This window comes from Sorex araneus, chromosome 2 (assembly GCF_027595985.1).
Source record: "Sorex araneus isolate mSorAra2 chromosome 2, mSorAra2.pri, whole genome shotgun sequence".
In the NCBI taxonomy this organism is placed as follows: domain Eukaryota; kingdom Metazoa; phylum Chordata; class Mammalia; order Eulipotyphla; family Soricidae; genus Sorex; species Sorex araneus.
The window spans coordinates 56,869,365-56,884,790 of NC_073303.1; the positions used below are offsets into that span (position 1 = coordinate 56,869,365).

General features: G+C 44.0%; 1 protein-coding gene across 2 annotated transcripts in view; it reads left to right on the plus strand.

Moving 5' to 3' along the window:
- The window catches only part of VIRMA (vir like m6A methyltransferase associated), a 60,487-nt gene that overhangs the window by 21,407 nt on the left and 23,654 nt on the right, over positions 1-15,426 (plus strand). Inside the window, exons 7-11 of one of the 2 annotated variants that reach the window (XM_055126708.1) lie at positions 1,563-1,835; positions 5,900-7,040; positions 9,784-10,275; positions 11,199-11,353; positions 14,017-14,099. In XM_055126708.1, the coding sequence (XP_054982683.1) occupies positions 1,563-1,835; positions 5,900-7,040; positions 9,784-10,275; positions 11,199-11,353; positions 14,017-14,099 (2,144 nt within the window). The remainder of the gene's footprint in view (positions 1-1,562; positions 1,836-5,899; positions 7,041-9,783; positions 10,276-11,198; positions 11,354-14,016; positions 14,100-15,426) is intronic. The other variant, XM_055126710.1, reaches the window with a different exon arrangement.

Sequence of the window (15,426 nt, forward strand, 5' to 3'; positions counted from 1 at the left end):
GATGGGACGGAGAGAAAGAAGAGCAGGGCTCTGGCGCTGCAGTGACACACAGCGCGCAGGGCACTTGCCGTGTACCCGCAGACTGGTTTGATCCTGGTGTCCCTTACGGCCCCCTGAGCCCCACCAGGAGTGTTCCTGAGTGCAGAGCCAGGGGTAACCCCCAGCAGCCCCTAGTGTGGCCCAAAAAAAACACACTTTTTTTTTTTTTTTTTTTTTTAGTAAAGCAGGGGACCAGAGAGATAGGACAGTGGGGAAGTTGTTTGCACTGCATGCAGCTAACCGGGGTTCAGTCCCTGGTACCACACATAGTCAGTTCCTGCCAGAGCACTGCCAGGAGTGATCCCTGAGCACAGAAACAGGAGCATCACCAGGTATAGCTCCCAAAACAAAATAAAGAACTAAAGAGAAGCAGGATTATCAGCCTTTAAGCCTGCCCCCATAGCAGGCCCTCAATAATTTTATATTGCTTGTTATAATTTGCTATAAGAAGGATCAAAAAAATATTTCCTTAGAAGAATGGAAGTAAATATTGTGTTATCTCGATTCATGGAGTCAGGATGAGCTACCTCTCCCCGTCTCTCTTTACTTGCAGAAGTCCTGGAAGTCAAGCACACACTGCAAATCGGCATCCAGTTAAATATTTAATATTTAATTGTTAATTATTTAATGATTAATCAATTAATCATTAATTATTAAATATTTTAAATAATATTTTAAAATATTAAGCTATTAAGCCCTTGTAAAAGAGATTATTAAGATCTTGTTAGGGGTTAAGCTTTCTTCTGTGTTGATATTTTGTTTATGGAGATCGGTTGCCTTCTACATTATATCCCATCTATTTTGGTGTGCTACTCTTGGTTTATCAGTGTTGTAGAGTTTGAGGTGTCGCACAGCTGCGAATGTTCTAGAAAGTTTAACAGGGTGATAAAGCTGAAGTTAAATACTTAGCTGGATGCCGATTTGCGGTGTGTGCTTGACTTCCAGGACTTCTGCAAGTAAAGAGAGACGAGGAGAGGTAGCTCATCCTGACTCCATGAAAGCCTAGAGATTTCAGTCATTTTTATACTTTTTATTTATTTATTTATTTTGCTTTTTTGGTCACACCCGGCGGTGCACAGGGGTTGCTCCTGGCTCATGTACTCAGGAATTACTCCTGGCAGTGCTCGGGGGACCAGATGGGATGCTGGAAATAGAACCCGGGTTGGCCTCGTGCAAGGCAAACTCCTTAGCCACTGTGCCCAATTTTATACCTTTTAAAATGATATTTTCATTACAGTGACAGTCTGTATACTGTCATTTAGGGGGGGCCGGAGCGATGTACAGCAGATTTGCTTTGCATGTGGCCGACCCAGGTTTGATGCCTCTCATCCCATATGGTCCCCTGAGCACCACCAGGAGTGATTCCTGAGTGCAGAGCCAGGAATAATCCCTGAGCATCGCCAGGTGTGACCTAAAAAGCCAAAAACAAAACAAAAAAATGGAATTAAGTAATATCCATTCTTGCTCCTTTCCATTGTTTAAGCCATAAAATAACCTGTGCCTCACCTCTCCTTCTCTTTCAGTGTCTGGTGACAAGGAAGAGGATGCCCCTCATAGGGAAGATTACTTTGAGCCCATCTCTCCCGATCGGAATTCTGTTCCGCAGGAAGGTCAGTATTCTGATGAAGGGGAAGTGGAAGAGGAGCAGCAGGAGGAAGGGGAAGATGATGAAGATGACGTGGATGTAGAGGAAGAGGAGGAGGAGGATGAGGATGACCGACATACAGTAGACAGTATCCCTGAGGAGGAGGAAGACGATGAAGAGGAAGAAGGCGAAGAGGATGAAGAAGGTGAAGGTTGGTTATTTGGAGATTTGGTTTTAATTTTTAATTTTTTGATTTAATCACCAGATGCTAACTTGATAAAGTGTAAGCAGCATAAGGAATTTAGAGGTAAAACATGAGTTTCTTTTTTTTTTTTATATAATTTATTTATTTTTAATTAGAGAATCACCGTGAGGGTACAGTTACAGATTTATACACTTTTGTGCTTATACTTCCCTCATACAAAGTTCGGGAACCCATCCCTTCACCAGTGCCCATTCTCCACCACCCGTAAACCCAGCGCCCCTCCCACCCTCCCCAATCCCATCTCCCCCCCACCCCACCCTGCCACTGTGGCAGGGCATTCCCTTCTGTTCTCTCTCTCTAATTAGCTGTTGTGGTTTGCAATAAAGGTGTTGAGTGGCCTCTGTGCTCAGTCTCTAGCCCTCATTCAGCCCGTAACTCCCTTCCCCCACATGGCCTTCGACTACAATGTAGTTGGTGATCGCTTCTCTGAGTTGCCCTTTCCCCGGAACGTGAGGCCAGCCTCGAAGCCATGGAGTCAACCTCCTGGTACTTATTTCTACAGTTCTTGGGTGTTAGTCTCCCACTCTGTTATTCTATATACCATAGATGAGTGCAATCTTTCTATGTCTGTCTCTCTCTTTCTGACTCATTTCACTCAGCATGAAACTTTTCATGCCCATCCACTTAACTACAAAATTCTTGACCTCCTTTTTTCTAACAGCTGCATAGTATTCCATTGTATAGATGTACCAAAGTTTCCTCAACCAGTCATCCGTTCTGGGGCATTCGGGTTTTTTCCAGATTCTGGCTATTGTAAACAGTGCTGCGATGAACATACATGTGCAGATAAAACATGAGTTTCAATAAGCTCAAGGTTCAAAATGTATCTGGGCCTAAGATTTGACTAGAAGTGAAATTTCCATCTTTATTTTATATCAGCTAATGGTTGTATCACTCCACAGATTTGCATTTTTTTAGCCAGTCAGCCGGAATGGCTTTAGATGAATTTTAATTCCTGTTTCCAGTGTCATGGGAGGGTCATTGGTGGCTTATAATTTATACCAGTTGCCCCTCATGACACTTTGTCCAGGGAAGCAGGTCATGCAGTAAATACATGATAAATGGGATTTGGTGACGTTTTTTTCATAGTAAGGTGTGGTGGTGGTGGTGTAATTGGGGTGAAATTCCTAATGCCTGTTACCCGGATACTTCAGTAAATGCCATAGTATTTGCAAAAATTTAAGGGGAGCGGGTGGAATTCTTACAGTAATATGTAACAGTTTGAAGTAGTCTAGCTTTATTTTTTCTTAAAAAAAAAAAAAGACAGAAGTGAGAGTCAAACTATTTAAAGTGCCAAGAAATGGAATGTAACATTGAAGCATTTCTACAGTGATATTATGCCTGTTTATTTTTTCCCCTAAGATAATGAGAATGAAGGTCACTCTGCATGAATGTGAGGTCCTTTCCAAGTCACAGGGACTTGTTCTCACCACTGGGTTGGCTGAGTCCTTGTGTGAGGATGTCCTCAGCTGGTGGTTGCTAGCTGAGCCTTCTGTGTCATTGTGTTTGTGGAGTTGAATTGGCTTCTCTGTGACTCTCCTGTCCAATGAGGTGTGCTCCTACTGGAGTGTCAGCATGTGGATTTGGAGGCCCGGAGACTTGGGGCCCACAGACCTGGGCTGATGGGGCCACATGGTGGCTCTGGCAGGCGGGCATGGCTGCTGGATGCCGGAAGTCGAGGATGTGGGAGGAGGCTGCCTGCACTGAGTCCAGGGAGACCCCAGAGGTCACAGCCTGAACACTGGGATACCTGGGGTTTTGGTGTCTTGGCAGAGATGAGTTGTGCGGCAGTGGGCTTGTGCCGTTGTTGCGGCGGGAGCAGTTGGGGTGGGTGCGGGCCCCCTGCCCCGCCCGGATTGTGTCCCGGGATTTCAGCCTGAGAGCCGTGCTTCCATGACGTGAGGGGTTTGGTTTGCATCTCCTCCGAGATCTGGTTGTGGGGCTGATGTGCAGGGCTCATGAGCAGGGTGGCAGCTGTCTGATTTTTTTGATAGATGACATTATAACATTTCAACATTAGGCCTCTGTAGTCCCTTAAACTGAAGTATGATACTGGTAAAACTGAATGGTTTTGAATGAAAGAGTATCAGAAAAGCAGTGATGCAGATATAATGCTCTGAAACTTTTTTTTCCCCTTAGCTACTATTCCCCATTTGTCTCCAGCCAGATAATATTATTGTCAAGAGCAAAAAAAAGTTTTCTAAATTGTATTATTTAAAGGGAAAAGCTGCATATAGCAAGAGACAGCTTGTTTTACCAAAAACTGAACATTTTAAGTGAACAAGTTTTCCATAGAAATGCATCCCCAAGGCCCGAGGATAGTGTGATGGGTGGTGTGCTTGCCTCGCACATCACTAACCTGTGTTTGATCCCGGCATCCTGTGGTCACACAGGCCTCTCCAGAGTGTCCCTGTGTACAGAATCAGCACTAAGCCCGAGCACTGCTGGGTATGACGCCACCTCCCCCACCAAAAAAAAAGGAAGAGAGAAAAAAAATAATAGATAATTGTAGCAGAATATTGGAATATGATATTAAATTATAAAAAGAATCTAGAAAGACTAGTTAAATATTTAACATAGCTTTCTATTTGTGGTACTAATTTCACACTTTAATCTTTGGCCATCAATTTTTTCCTTTTTTTTTTTTAATCTTAGACTATCTTCTTGGGCCTTGGAGAGAGAGCAGTTAATTATTTCTGCCATTGATTTGGGGCTCAGGGAGGAGGGTCTCCCAGCAGTTCTCAGGGGACGTGGGGGGGCCTGTCTGATATTGCTTCCAGGCTTAGTGATTATACGGTTGGGCCTGAAAGAATTGCAGTGCTGGGACTACCCAGGCCACACCCAGCAGTGCTAGTGGACCGTGTGGTACCAGGGATGAGCTGAGGTTGCAACATGCTAGACGTGCACCTTCACCCCTCCACTACCTTCTCAGACTCAGGAGAGCTGGGGGAGGGGGGTCCGTATGCATTACCACCTCAGGAGGCCACACAACCTATGGTGCCCCAACTGCCAGGTAGTACCATCCAGTGCCACCAGGCCCAGTACCATGGGGACAGTCACATACCCTGTCGAGAAGACGAGCCTGATGCCTCTCTTGGAGGGAGTGAGATGTGTTTGGGCCACACTCGGCTGTGCTCGGTGCTTACTCTTGGCTCCTTACTCAGGGCTTACTCCTGGCAGTGCTTCAGGGACCAAACATGGTGCCAGGGATTGAACTGGGATCAGCCATATGCAAGGCAAGAGCCCTGAGCCCTGCTACTCTCTCTGGCCCTCTGGCCCTTATTTTCTTTCTCTCCTGCAGCCAAGGATATGTTGTTCAATAGTAAAGTGCACATCTTTTAGGCGTGAGACCCAGAATTCAGTCCTCAGTACCATTAAAAAAACCAAAAATAGATAATTTCTCTGAACCTTTTTGATAAATAGTTCAGGATTTTTCATTCTACAAAAGTATTGGTGGGAATGGGGTGTGTGGGGGGTGGTACCTAGGAGTTGATTCAGAGTCACAGCCCCCGGGCATCACTGGGAATAGCCTCCAGGATTGATGCCTCCCTCTAACCCCCAAATTTTCTTCTCTCCTGAGACGTATTTTTGTTATCTTGAGGCATTTCTAATTCTGCGTAGGGAGCTGGAGAGATACCGGAGGGGCAGTGATGCTCTCACATGGCTCACCTAGGCCCAGTCCCAGACCACTTGCAGTCCCTAAGCCCCTCCTGCAGTGATCCCTGAATGCCGAGCCAGGAGTGTTTGTGGTCTCTCCTGCATGGCGCCCCCCTGCCCCCCGCCATGTTCAACTGTCAGACATGAGTAGTGATAGATGAAAGAATTTCCTTGTAAAGTTTCGCTGTATTCTCCAGAATTATTAGGTGTTGGCAGTTATTGATAAGATGTGGCAGAACTCAGGTTTGTTGAGAAATCATTGATTTTCCTTTATTTGCCATATTAAATGTACTTTAAAATTATTCCTGTTTTAAACAATCGAGTAATATTTATCTGTTCATACTAACTTTCAGGGGATGATGGTTATGAACAAATTTCCAGTGATGAGGATGGAATTGCAGACCTGGAACGTGAAACCTTTAAGTATCCAAACTTTGATGTTGAATACACTGCTGAAGACTTGGCTTCAGTCCCTCCGATGACGTATGACCCGTATGACAGGGAGCTTGTGCCACTCTTATACTTCAGCTGTCCATACAAGACTACTTTCGAAATTGAAATGAGTAGAATGAAGGATCAAGGTCCGGATAAAGAAAACTCTGGGGCAGTAGAAGCCTCAGTGAAGTTAACAGAACTCTTAGATTTGTATCAAGAAGATAGAGGTGCAAAATGGGTGACTGCTTTAGAAGAAATTCCAAGTTTAATAATAAAGGGATTAAGTTATTTGCAACTGAAGAATGCAAAGCAAGACTCCCTCTGCCAGTTGGTGGACTGGACCATGCAAGCGTTAAGTTTACAAGTAGCCCTTCGCCAGCCCATTGCCTTAAATGTCCGGCAGCTCAAAGCTGGGACCAAATTAGTGTCCTCGTTAGCTGAATGTGGGGTGCAGGGTGTTGTGGAACTGCTTCAAGCAGGAGTGATCAATGGATTATTTGAGCTCCTGTTTGCTGATCATGTCTCCTCTTCCCTTAAGTTAAATGCTTTGAAAGCTTTGGACAGCGTCATTAGTATGACGGAAGGAATGGAAGCGTTTTTAAGAGGTAGGCAGGGTGAAAAAAGTGGCTACCAGAAGCTCCTGGAGCTCATCCTTCTAGATCAGACTGTGAGGGTTGTCACTGCTGGCTCAGCCATCCTGCAGAAGTGCCATTTCTATGAAATCTTGTCAGAGATTAAAAGACTGGGCGACCACTTGGCAGAGAAGACATCTTCTGTTCCGAACCACGCTGACCCTGAGCATGACGCGGATGCTGGACTTGAGAGAGCAAACGCGGAGTATGAAAACGAGGTCGAGACGTCCATGGACATGGATCTTCTGGAATCCTCCAACATAAGTGAAGGGGAAATAGAGAAGCTTATTAACCTCCTAGAGGAGGTCTTCCATTTGATGGAAACTGCACCGCACACGATGATCCAGCCTCCTGTGAAGTCATTCCCCACCACGGCGCGTATTACCGGACCTCCAGAGAGGGACGACCCGTATCCTGTTCTCTTTAGGTAAGACAGTTTAAGTCTTGGGGAATAGATCACGCAGTGCAGTTTTATGTGGCTGATTGTGGTTTTTGTCTGTCAGAATGAGTACGTTAAGAGTGCTTAATACTTCTAAGTAGATATTCACTGAGGAACTGAGAGAGAGTGTGCTGAACTGTATTTAGGCAGAAAAATTGGAGGGTGCTCTCCCACTTGTGCTGCCCAGGGGGTAGAAGGTGTCCGGGTGGGGTAGAGGGTGGGGGCGGGGGAGGAGAAGCGTCTCTGCCCCTCTGGTGATACTTGCCCCATTGGCAGTGTCCTGGAGCCACCAAGCCTTCATCCAGTGGTTCTTCTGGGAAGCCATGCCAGGAATTGCGAGTGAGCTTCCTCCTAGTCCCTGGATTTTGCTTCTAGGATATGGGACACTCTTGAATTTTTTGGAGTTGCGTATCCGATACAGTCCAAGTAGTATTCTAAGTTTGTATGTGTAGTGGCAAAGTGGAAGTTAGTGAGTAGATGAGCTGGTGTGGAGATCTAAGTCCCTGCTGTTAAGTACTTGGCCTAACGTGACATTTAAAGGTAGTGGAAAATCTGATGTTAGTTTACGAAAGAGCACTCAACTCGGGCTTCGTAACAGGAAACTAGTAGTTATAAGAGGTAGTGAGATGGCGCTCCATATGTTTTTGAATTTTAGCTCAGGTGGTAACTAGTTGGAACTGTGGTTTTATTGGCAGTTGTTAGATTAAGGAGAGTGAAAGGGCTTTGGGGGAGGGCTTCCCAAGTGACATGTGAGAGGTTCTTGACCCAGCATGATGCTGATTCATGCACGACCCAAGGAGGCAGTGCTGCTCGGGGCCCACAGTCCCAGTGTCCGTGGGTCGTCCTGGTGGAGCTGGGGCTTCCAGAGCCACACTTGACGACGGTTCTTGGGGGCTTCTCGTGCTGCACTCAGTCATGCTTAGGGGACCCTGTGGAACAGGAAGTCAAACCTTCTGACTCCTGAGACAGAAGGAGTTGTTCTTCAAAAGAGCTTATTTGAAAGGAGAGCAAGGTTATATGTCCTGTGGGTGACATGACCGTAAGATTTCCTAGGAGATCTCATAAGACCCTTAGTGTTGTAGTCACAACTGCCAGTCACACAGTAGAAGCGTGGAAGCAAATAGTGGTAAAAGTTACATGGGGCAGCGTTTGAAGAAACCAGTTCTGAGTTTTCAGTCTTTTTTGAGTCACAGGATGTGTTTAATTAACCCCCAGCTACATACTATGATGGCATGTGAGATGTTGTCTATTGGGGAAAATGATCAGAATAGAATGTCAGAACTCAGATTATTAAGGTAGAGCCCATAAGCACCCAGTACCAGATTCAGACTGAGGTTCTGGCTCCTGGAGGAATGCAGGTAATACACACGAGCCGTGGTTGCATGGAAATCTACAAGGAGCATCTTACAGTTGAGCCATATTTCCCTGAACAGAATAGTGAGCATTCTTACAGTTGGGGGGTCAGCCCACTGCCCAGATGCGAGCAGAGAAGCAGCCTTTCTGGAGATTATTGAACAGTTTCAGACCCCTCATGTTTGCTCTTTTGCCCTTTCTCCATAAGATGCTGGGGCGAGAGAGAGTACAGTGGATGAGGCGCTTTTCCTTGCACATCGTTAATCTCGCTACATAACACCATGAATGGTCCCCGAGTCCCCCAGCGCCTTCCCTGCTGTACTACCTGTCTAGTACAGCAGAGACAGTTTTCTACTGTGTGGTTTCATGTCCTGGAGCAAGGCGGAGTACAGCTTAATGTGGCCCCCAAACAGAAATTACTGAGGCTGAAGTATAGTGGGTAGGGCGCTTGTATGTGACTGGCCCAGGTTTGATCTTCAGCAACCCGTCTGGTTCCCTCAGCCCCACCAAGAGTGATCCCTGAGCACCACAGGGTGTGACCCAGAAACAACCAAGCAAAACAGTTAGTAATGTTTCAGTAGGAGACTTGTATGTTCTCATTTGTTGTGACTAAAAATATGGAGGAAATGAGTCTTTTTGTTTGGGGCCTACTCAGTGCTCGGGAGCCTGGAGCGAGCTTCCTGGCTGCAGCCTCTGCAAGGCCTGCCCCATACTCTTCGGGCTCTCGCCGGCCCCGAGTGAGCTGTTTGGAATCATCTTTATTATTTAGGGCATGAAACTATTTTTCCTTAGCTCAAAATTAAATTTACATTATATCTGTCTTTTGTTTTGTTTTTTGTTTTTTGCTTCTTGGGTCACACCCGGCAATGCACAGAGGTTACTCCTAGCTCATGCACTCAGGAATTACTCCTGGCAGTGTTCAGGGGACACTATGGGATGCTGGGAATCAAACCTGGGTCGGCCGTGTGCAAGGCAAACGCCCTACTTGCTGTGCTATCTCTCCAGCTTGTCTTTAAGAGCTGTTTTGAGATTTTTTGTTTTGTTTTGTTTTTGAACTTTGGAAAAAATACTGTAATTTTTTTCTCTATAAAATTTGGTTGATTTCTGTTTGAATTTAAAGTCAAGGTTGATTGTGGAAAGAAAATTTTCATCAGTGGTTATTGGTCGAACATTTATCTGATGATAGCGGAAAATCACAGCACTCACCCTCAGAAGGTTCAGTAGAAAGGATTTGCTCCTCGCCCTGTATTTGTTGAAGTCATACATAACTGAGGACGAGGATTGCTTCATTAGAATTTTACTTCTTATGTACTGAATATTGATTAAGTGAATGTTCTTGCACTGACTTAGCATGTACCGCTTCATGTTTTTTTGCCAGGTATCTTCACAGCCATCACTTCTTGGAGTTGGTGACCTTGCTTCTGTCGATACCAGTCACGAGTGCCCACCCGGGTGTGCTGCAGGCCACAAAAGACGTTTTAAAGTTCCTTGCACAGTCACAGAAGGGGCTTCTTTTTTTCATGTCAGAATATGAAGCTACAAATTTGTTGATTCGCGCTCTCTGCCACCTTTATGATCAAGATGAAGAGGAAGGCCTTCAGTCCGATGGCGTGATCGATGACGCGTTTGCCTTGTGGCTCCAGGACTCCACGCAGACGTTGCAGTGTATCACGGAACTGTTCAGTCACTTCCAGCGCTGCACAGCCAGGGAGGAAACAGACCATTCAGATCTCTTGGGAACGCTTCACAATCTGTATTTGATTACTTTCAATCCTGTGGGAAGATCAGCTGTTGGCCATGTTTTCAGTCTGGAGAAAAATCTCCAAAGCCTTATTACTCTAATGGAGTACTATTCCAAAGAAGCCTTGGGGTAATTTTCTGCTACTCCTTAAATTTTCTATTATTTCAGTGAACTGCACTGATGGGCTAGTTTATTAAAAAGAACACAGGATTTTAGAGTAAAAACTGATTATTGAACGTATGCATGGGTTGGATTAGAATGTAGGAAATCTGTAAAATGTGAGTTTGACTATAGAGCAATTAATTGGATCTGTTAGCATTTTCTTACCATCTTCCCTGTCGACTGGTGATCACAGCTGTGGTACTCTTTAGTTTTATGTAGGGGAATCTAAAAGCAGAGGAGTATCTACCTTAAGAGTAATAATAACTACTTTGCTGACTTAAAACCTTGCCTTCTAAGCTTTTAACCGCTCCTCTGGTTTCAGAAGTACTTTGACTGGGAAGGGGGGAGGGGAGGAGTTTTAAAGAACATGCTGGATAGGACAGTAGGTGTCGAGTATTTAAGAAGAAATACTCTTCTTGTATCTACTTCACTGGCCTCACAAGATCTTGATAGGACGTGTTGAATGAGGCATTAATTGGGTATGTTTATAAGCATTGATATATTTGTCTAGCATTGATTTGTCTAGCTATATTTTTAACAATTTTTGTGGAGATTGATGATGACAGTTGATCCACCATATTTATTGATACTGATGCAAAGTAGACAGATGTTTTAAAGGAGATCCAAGAAGTATAATTTCTAGTCTTCCATTGCTGCTTATCCGTTGTTCTGATCCTTAATAGACCTAAGGTCTTAATAGAACTTCACTTTCCATTATAATTCTTGTACTTAAAACAAAACCTTTCAGATGTTTTTAAGTGAATTGGAGGTGAAAATCTGCACTGTAAATTTTCTTCATCTCATTAAAACGAGAAATGTGAAAAAATATTAAAATTGTTTCTAAAATACTGTATTCATACCACAAAGTGTAAAACTTTCTTCTGTTTCAGTGATTCCAAGTCTAAGAAGTCAGTAGCATATAATTATGCATGCATACTTATTCTGGTGGTGGTTCAGTCTTCCAGTGATGTACAAATGCTGGAACATCATGCAGCTTCTCTCTTGAAGCTTTGTAAAGCAGATGAAAATAACGCCAAATTGCAAGGTACGATACATGAAGTTATTTTAAGCACTTATGCTATGTGAAAGGAAAAAAGCTTTGAATATCTTTGATTTTGCTTTATTATGTTTTCGTGGTGATATACTTTGTAAAACCCTGTTTTTAGCCTCCTGAAAGTGCTTTTTTCTGAAGATATTTTTTAGCGTGTGTAGTGGGGAGGCGGGAAGCTGTGGGTCACGAGGGATTGATCTGGTCTCTGGCCTCCTGCCCTGGCCCCTGTAATCCTCCTTTGGCCTGTGTTCTTTAAAAGATGTTTAAGGAAATTATTGATGGTACTTTTTTCTGGAAGTCATGAAAATTTGCAGTTGGTTGGAGTTTGGAAATTAATATAGAAGCAATAATGTGGATATATATATCCAGCTAATTTCTTCATTGTTGTTTGTGTGCTTGTTTTCTGCTGTTGCATTGAGGGCCACACCTGGGGGTCACTTCTGGTGCTGCTGGGAGGAAGCCAAAGTGTCAAGCTCCGGACCTCAGACTTGCAAGGCATCAGCTCTGCCACCTCTCTCTCCCCCTCCCCCTCCCCCTCCTCTCCCCTCCCTCCCTCTCCCTTTTCCTCTCCCTCTCCCCTCTTCCTCTCTGTCTCCCTTTCTCTCTCCCCCTTTCTCCCTCCCCTCCCCTTCCCTCCCCTCCCCTCCCCTCCCCTCCCCTCTTCTTTCTCTCACTTCTCTCTCCTCTGTCTCCCCCCCACCCCCGCCAGGGCTGCACATCTGTGAACTTTGCACCCTACCACTGAAGCATCTCTATCATCACCACCCCCACAATTTAGTTTTATGTGTTGTTTTTAATTTTTATATATGCATTTTGATACAACATAGTTCTAAATGAAACATAAAAATCTATTTGTAGCCACTCTGGCAGAACATTCTTTCAAACAGGCACCTCTCTCTCTCTCTCTCTCTCTCTCTCTGCCTCTCTCTCTCTGTCTCTGTCTCTCTTTTTCGCCCCTCAGACTTCTCTAAGTTTCCATCAATAACACTATTTTGCGTCACTAAAAAAGTACACTTGCTGTTAATTATCACAGATGATAACCTAAAAAATGAATGCTAAAATTATTACTTCAATGAACAACATTCATGAACATTATTTTCCAGAACTATATAAATAAAAATTTATAGCAGGCTTTAAGTGGGCAGTTTTGAAAAGCTTGGTCACTGTCACTGTCATCCCGTTGCTCATCAATTTGTTCGAACGGGCACCAGTAATGTCTCTCATTGAGAGACTTATTGTTACTGTTTTTGGCATACCCAATATGCACGGGTAGCTTGCCAGGCTCTGCTGTGTGGGCGCGATACTCTTGGTAGCTTGCCAGGCTCTCTGAGAGGGGCGGAGGAATCAAACACGGGTCGGCTGCGTGAAAGGCGAACGCCCAACATTTGTGCTATCGCTCCAGCCCCTGAAAAGCTTAAAATACTTAAATCAGTTTAAATTTAATTTTGGCTTCTGGCTTTTTGACCTTACCAAATAGAAAGTTTGTGAATAATTGTGTAAATAATTGTAAAGAACTTGTGGCTTCTCCTCTTCTTTCAGTACTTGTTGGACAGCCCCAGTGATGTGGGCTCTGAGGTTGGAGCAGTGGATGCTCCTGTCTGCTCAGTCCAGCGTTAGAATCAAGGGCTGGCGAGTGAAATGAGTGTCAGTGTGCTAGTGCCAGTGCCTGTTAATGGTACTTTGGCCACTTCTGCCTGGTGTCTCCAGCCCCGTGACCTCTTTCCTTCTCAGTCATGCTTTTTGCTTGTTCTTTTTGGGGCCACGCCAGGCGATACTCCTGGCGGTACTCGGGCTTTGCTCCTGACTCTGCACGATGACGTCACTCCGGGTGGGCTCTGGGGGCCTGATGGGTGCCGGGATCAAACCTGGGTTGGCCGTGGCCAAGGCAAATGCCTGTCCACTCTGGTTCTCCCGCCCCTTGGGGATACATGTGGACCTGTGGTCCCACCACTAGTGCCTGGGAAGTGGGAGGCTGTGGGGATAGTGCAGGGGTGAGGCACTTGCCTTGCACATAGCTGACCAGGTTTGATCTCTGGCACTGCCAGGGGTCTGAGTACTACAAGGAGTGATCCCCTGAAGCAGGGCGGCACGCTGTAGAGAAAGTGCATTCCATTCTACTTTCCATTCGTTTGGTTGTGTTGGGTTGAGCTCCACCTGGCTGCGTTCAGTGCTTACTCATGGCTCTATGCCAGAGAGTCATTCCTGCCAGAACTAGGGTATCCACCACATGTAATGCAAGGGATCGAATAGGTTGGTTGATGTAAGACAGACAGCTAACTTATCTGCTGAACTCTCTTTAGCTCTACATTTTATTTTAAAGTTTGAAGATTTAAGCAAGAGCTCATCTTGGTAGGAAATTTATATTATTGAAAGCAACTTGGGGGCCGGAACGATAGCACAGTGGGTAGGGCTTTTGCCTTGCACGTGCCCGGCCTGGGATTGATCCCTGGCATCCCATATGGTCCCCTGAGCACCACCAGGAGTAATTCCTGAGCTCAGAGCCAGGAGTAACCCCTGAGCATCGCTGGGTGTGACCCAAAAAGCAAAAAAAAGCAACATAGGTTTGATAATGTTTTTTTCAAAGAAAAGATTTCTTTTGAGAAACCTGTATTACAAGATTTATTTTAAAATAATGTAAATTACTTTTTTTCTTTAAGAGCTTGGCAAGTGGCTTGAACCTCTGAGAAACCTTCGATTTGAAATTAACTGCATCCCAAACCTTATTGAATATGTTAAACAGGTAAGTAAAACCTAATGGTGCTTTTAACAGCAGAATTGTTTAAAACTCCATTAAGTCAATTTCAGAGATCATGCAATCATTAAGTATGCTTGACTACTTTGTGGAGTCAGATGGCTTGTAGATGGGGGTAGTGGTTGATTATGTACTGAATGTAACCATGTGAACTTCATGCTACAAGATTTGGATAATGTTTAATTTTATCTCCCAAAGAGAGTAATGGAACCCACCATTTTGGTGAAATTAATAATTAAGGTACTACATACTTTAGTAGTAAATACAGTTGTTTCAGTAAAACTGCAATGAAAAAAGAATTTTCCTTAGGATTTTTGTGTGAAAATTGATAGTCAATTTTAGATCATTGCTTTATGGATTCTGTTTTTGTTAATTTGTGATGGCTAATATAAAGTTAAAATAATATAAAAGGTGAAAATCATAACATTGTTAAAATAATATTTAGTAATGAAATTTAAATAATTTATAAAAGTTGAAAAATTCATAATACAACTCAAGTCATTCACTGTCACTGTCACTGTCATCCCGTTGCTCATCGATTTGTTCGAGCAGGCACCAGTAACGTCTCTCATTGAGAGACTTATTGTGAATGTTTTTGGCATATCCAATACGCATGGGTAGCTTGCCAGGCTCTGCCGTGCGGGCACGATACTCGGTAGCTTGCCGGGCTCTCAGAGAGGGGCGGAGGAATCGAACACGGGTCGGCCTCATGAAAGGCGAACGCCCAACCGCTGTGCTATCGCTCCAGCCCCAAGTCATTCGTAGATTATATTTTTTCCATTTTAAATTTTTATCAAAATATCGTGAATTACAAAGTTTTTCCTTACACAGTTGTTTCAGTCAGTTAGTGTTCCAACACCACAGCTGTGACCTTCCCTCCACCAATGTCCCCAATTTCCCTCCCAATCCCAACTTGACTACTTTGAAACATAACAAATTTGATTTATATTGCTTATTCCAGCAAAATTTTAAGAACTGGCAAATGGAATGATCAGAAAATAAATTGGTAAGGGCCAATTAGTGGTTGTTATATGATTTTGACTTATGTAAATAAAGAAATTAAAACTATTTAATATAATATAAAAATGCTTATTCTCATTTACATATATACATTTTCAACTCTGGAATCTGAAGTATATTACACTGAATTTTGTATTATACTTGTATCTTGTTACGGTAATCATATCTCTATCTCATAACACTTTTATTTATTTATTTATTTATTTATTGCTTTTTCCGTCACACCCGGCAATGCACAGAGGTTACTCCTGGCTCATGCACTCAGGAATTACTCCTGGTGGTGCTTGGGGGACCA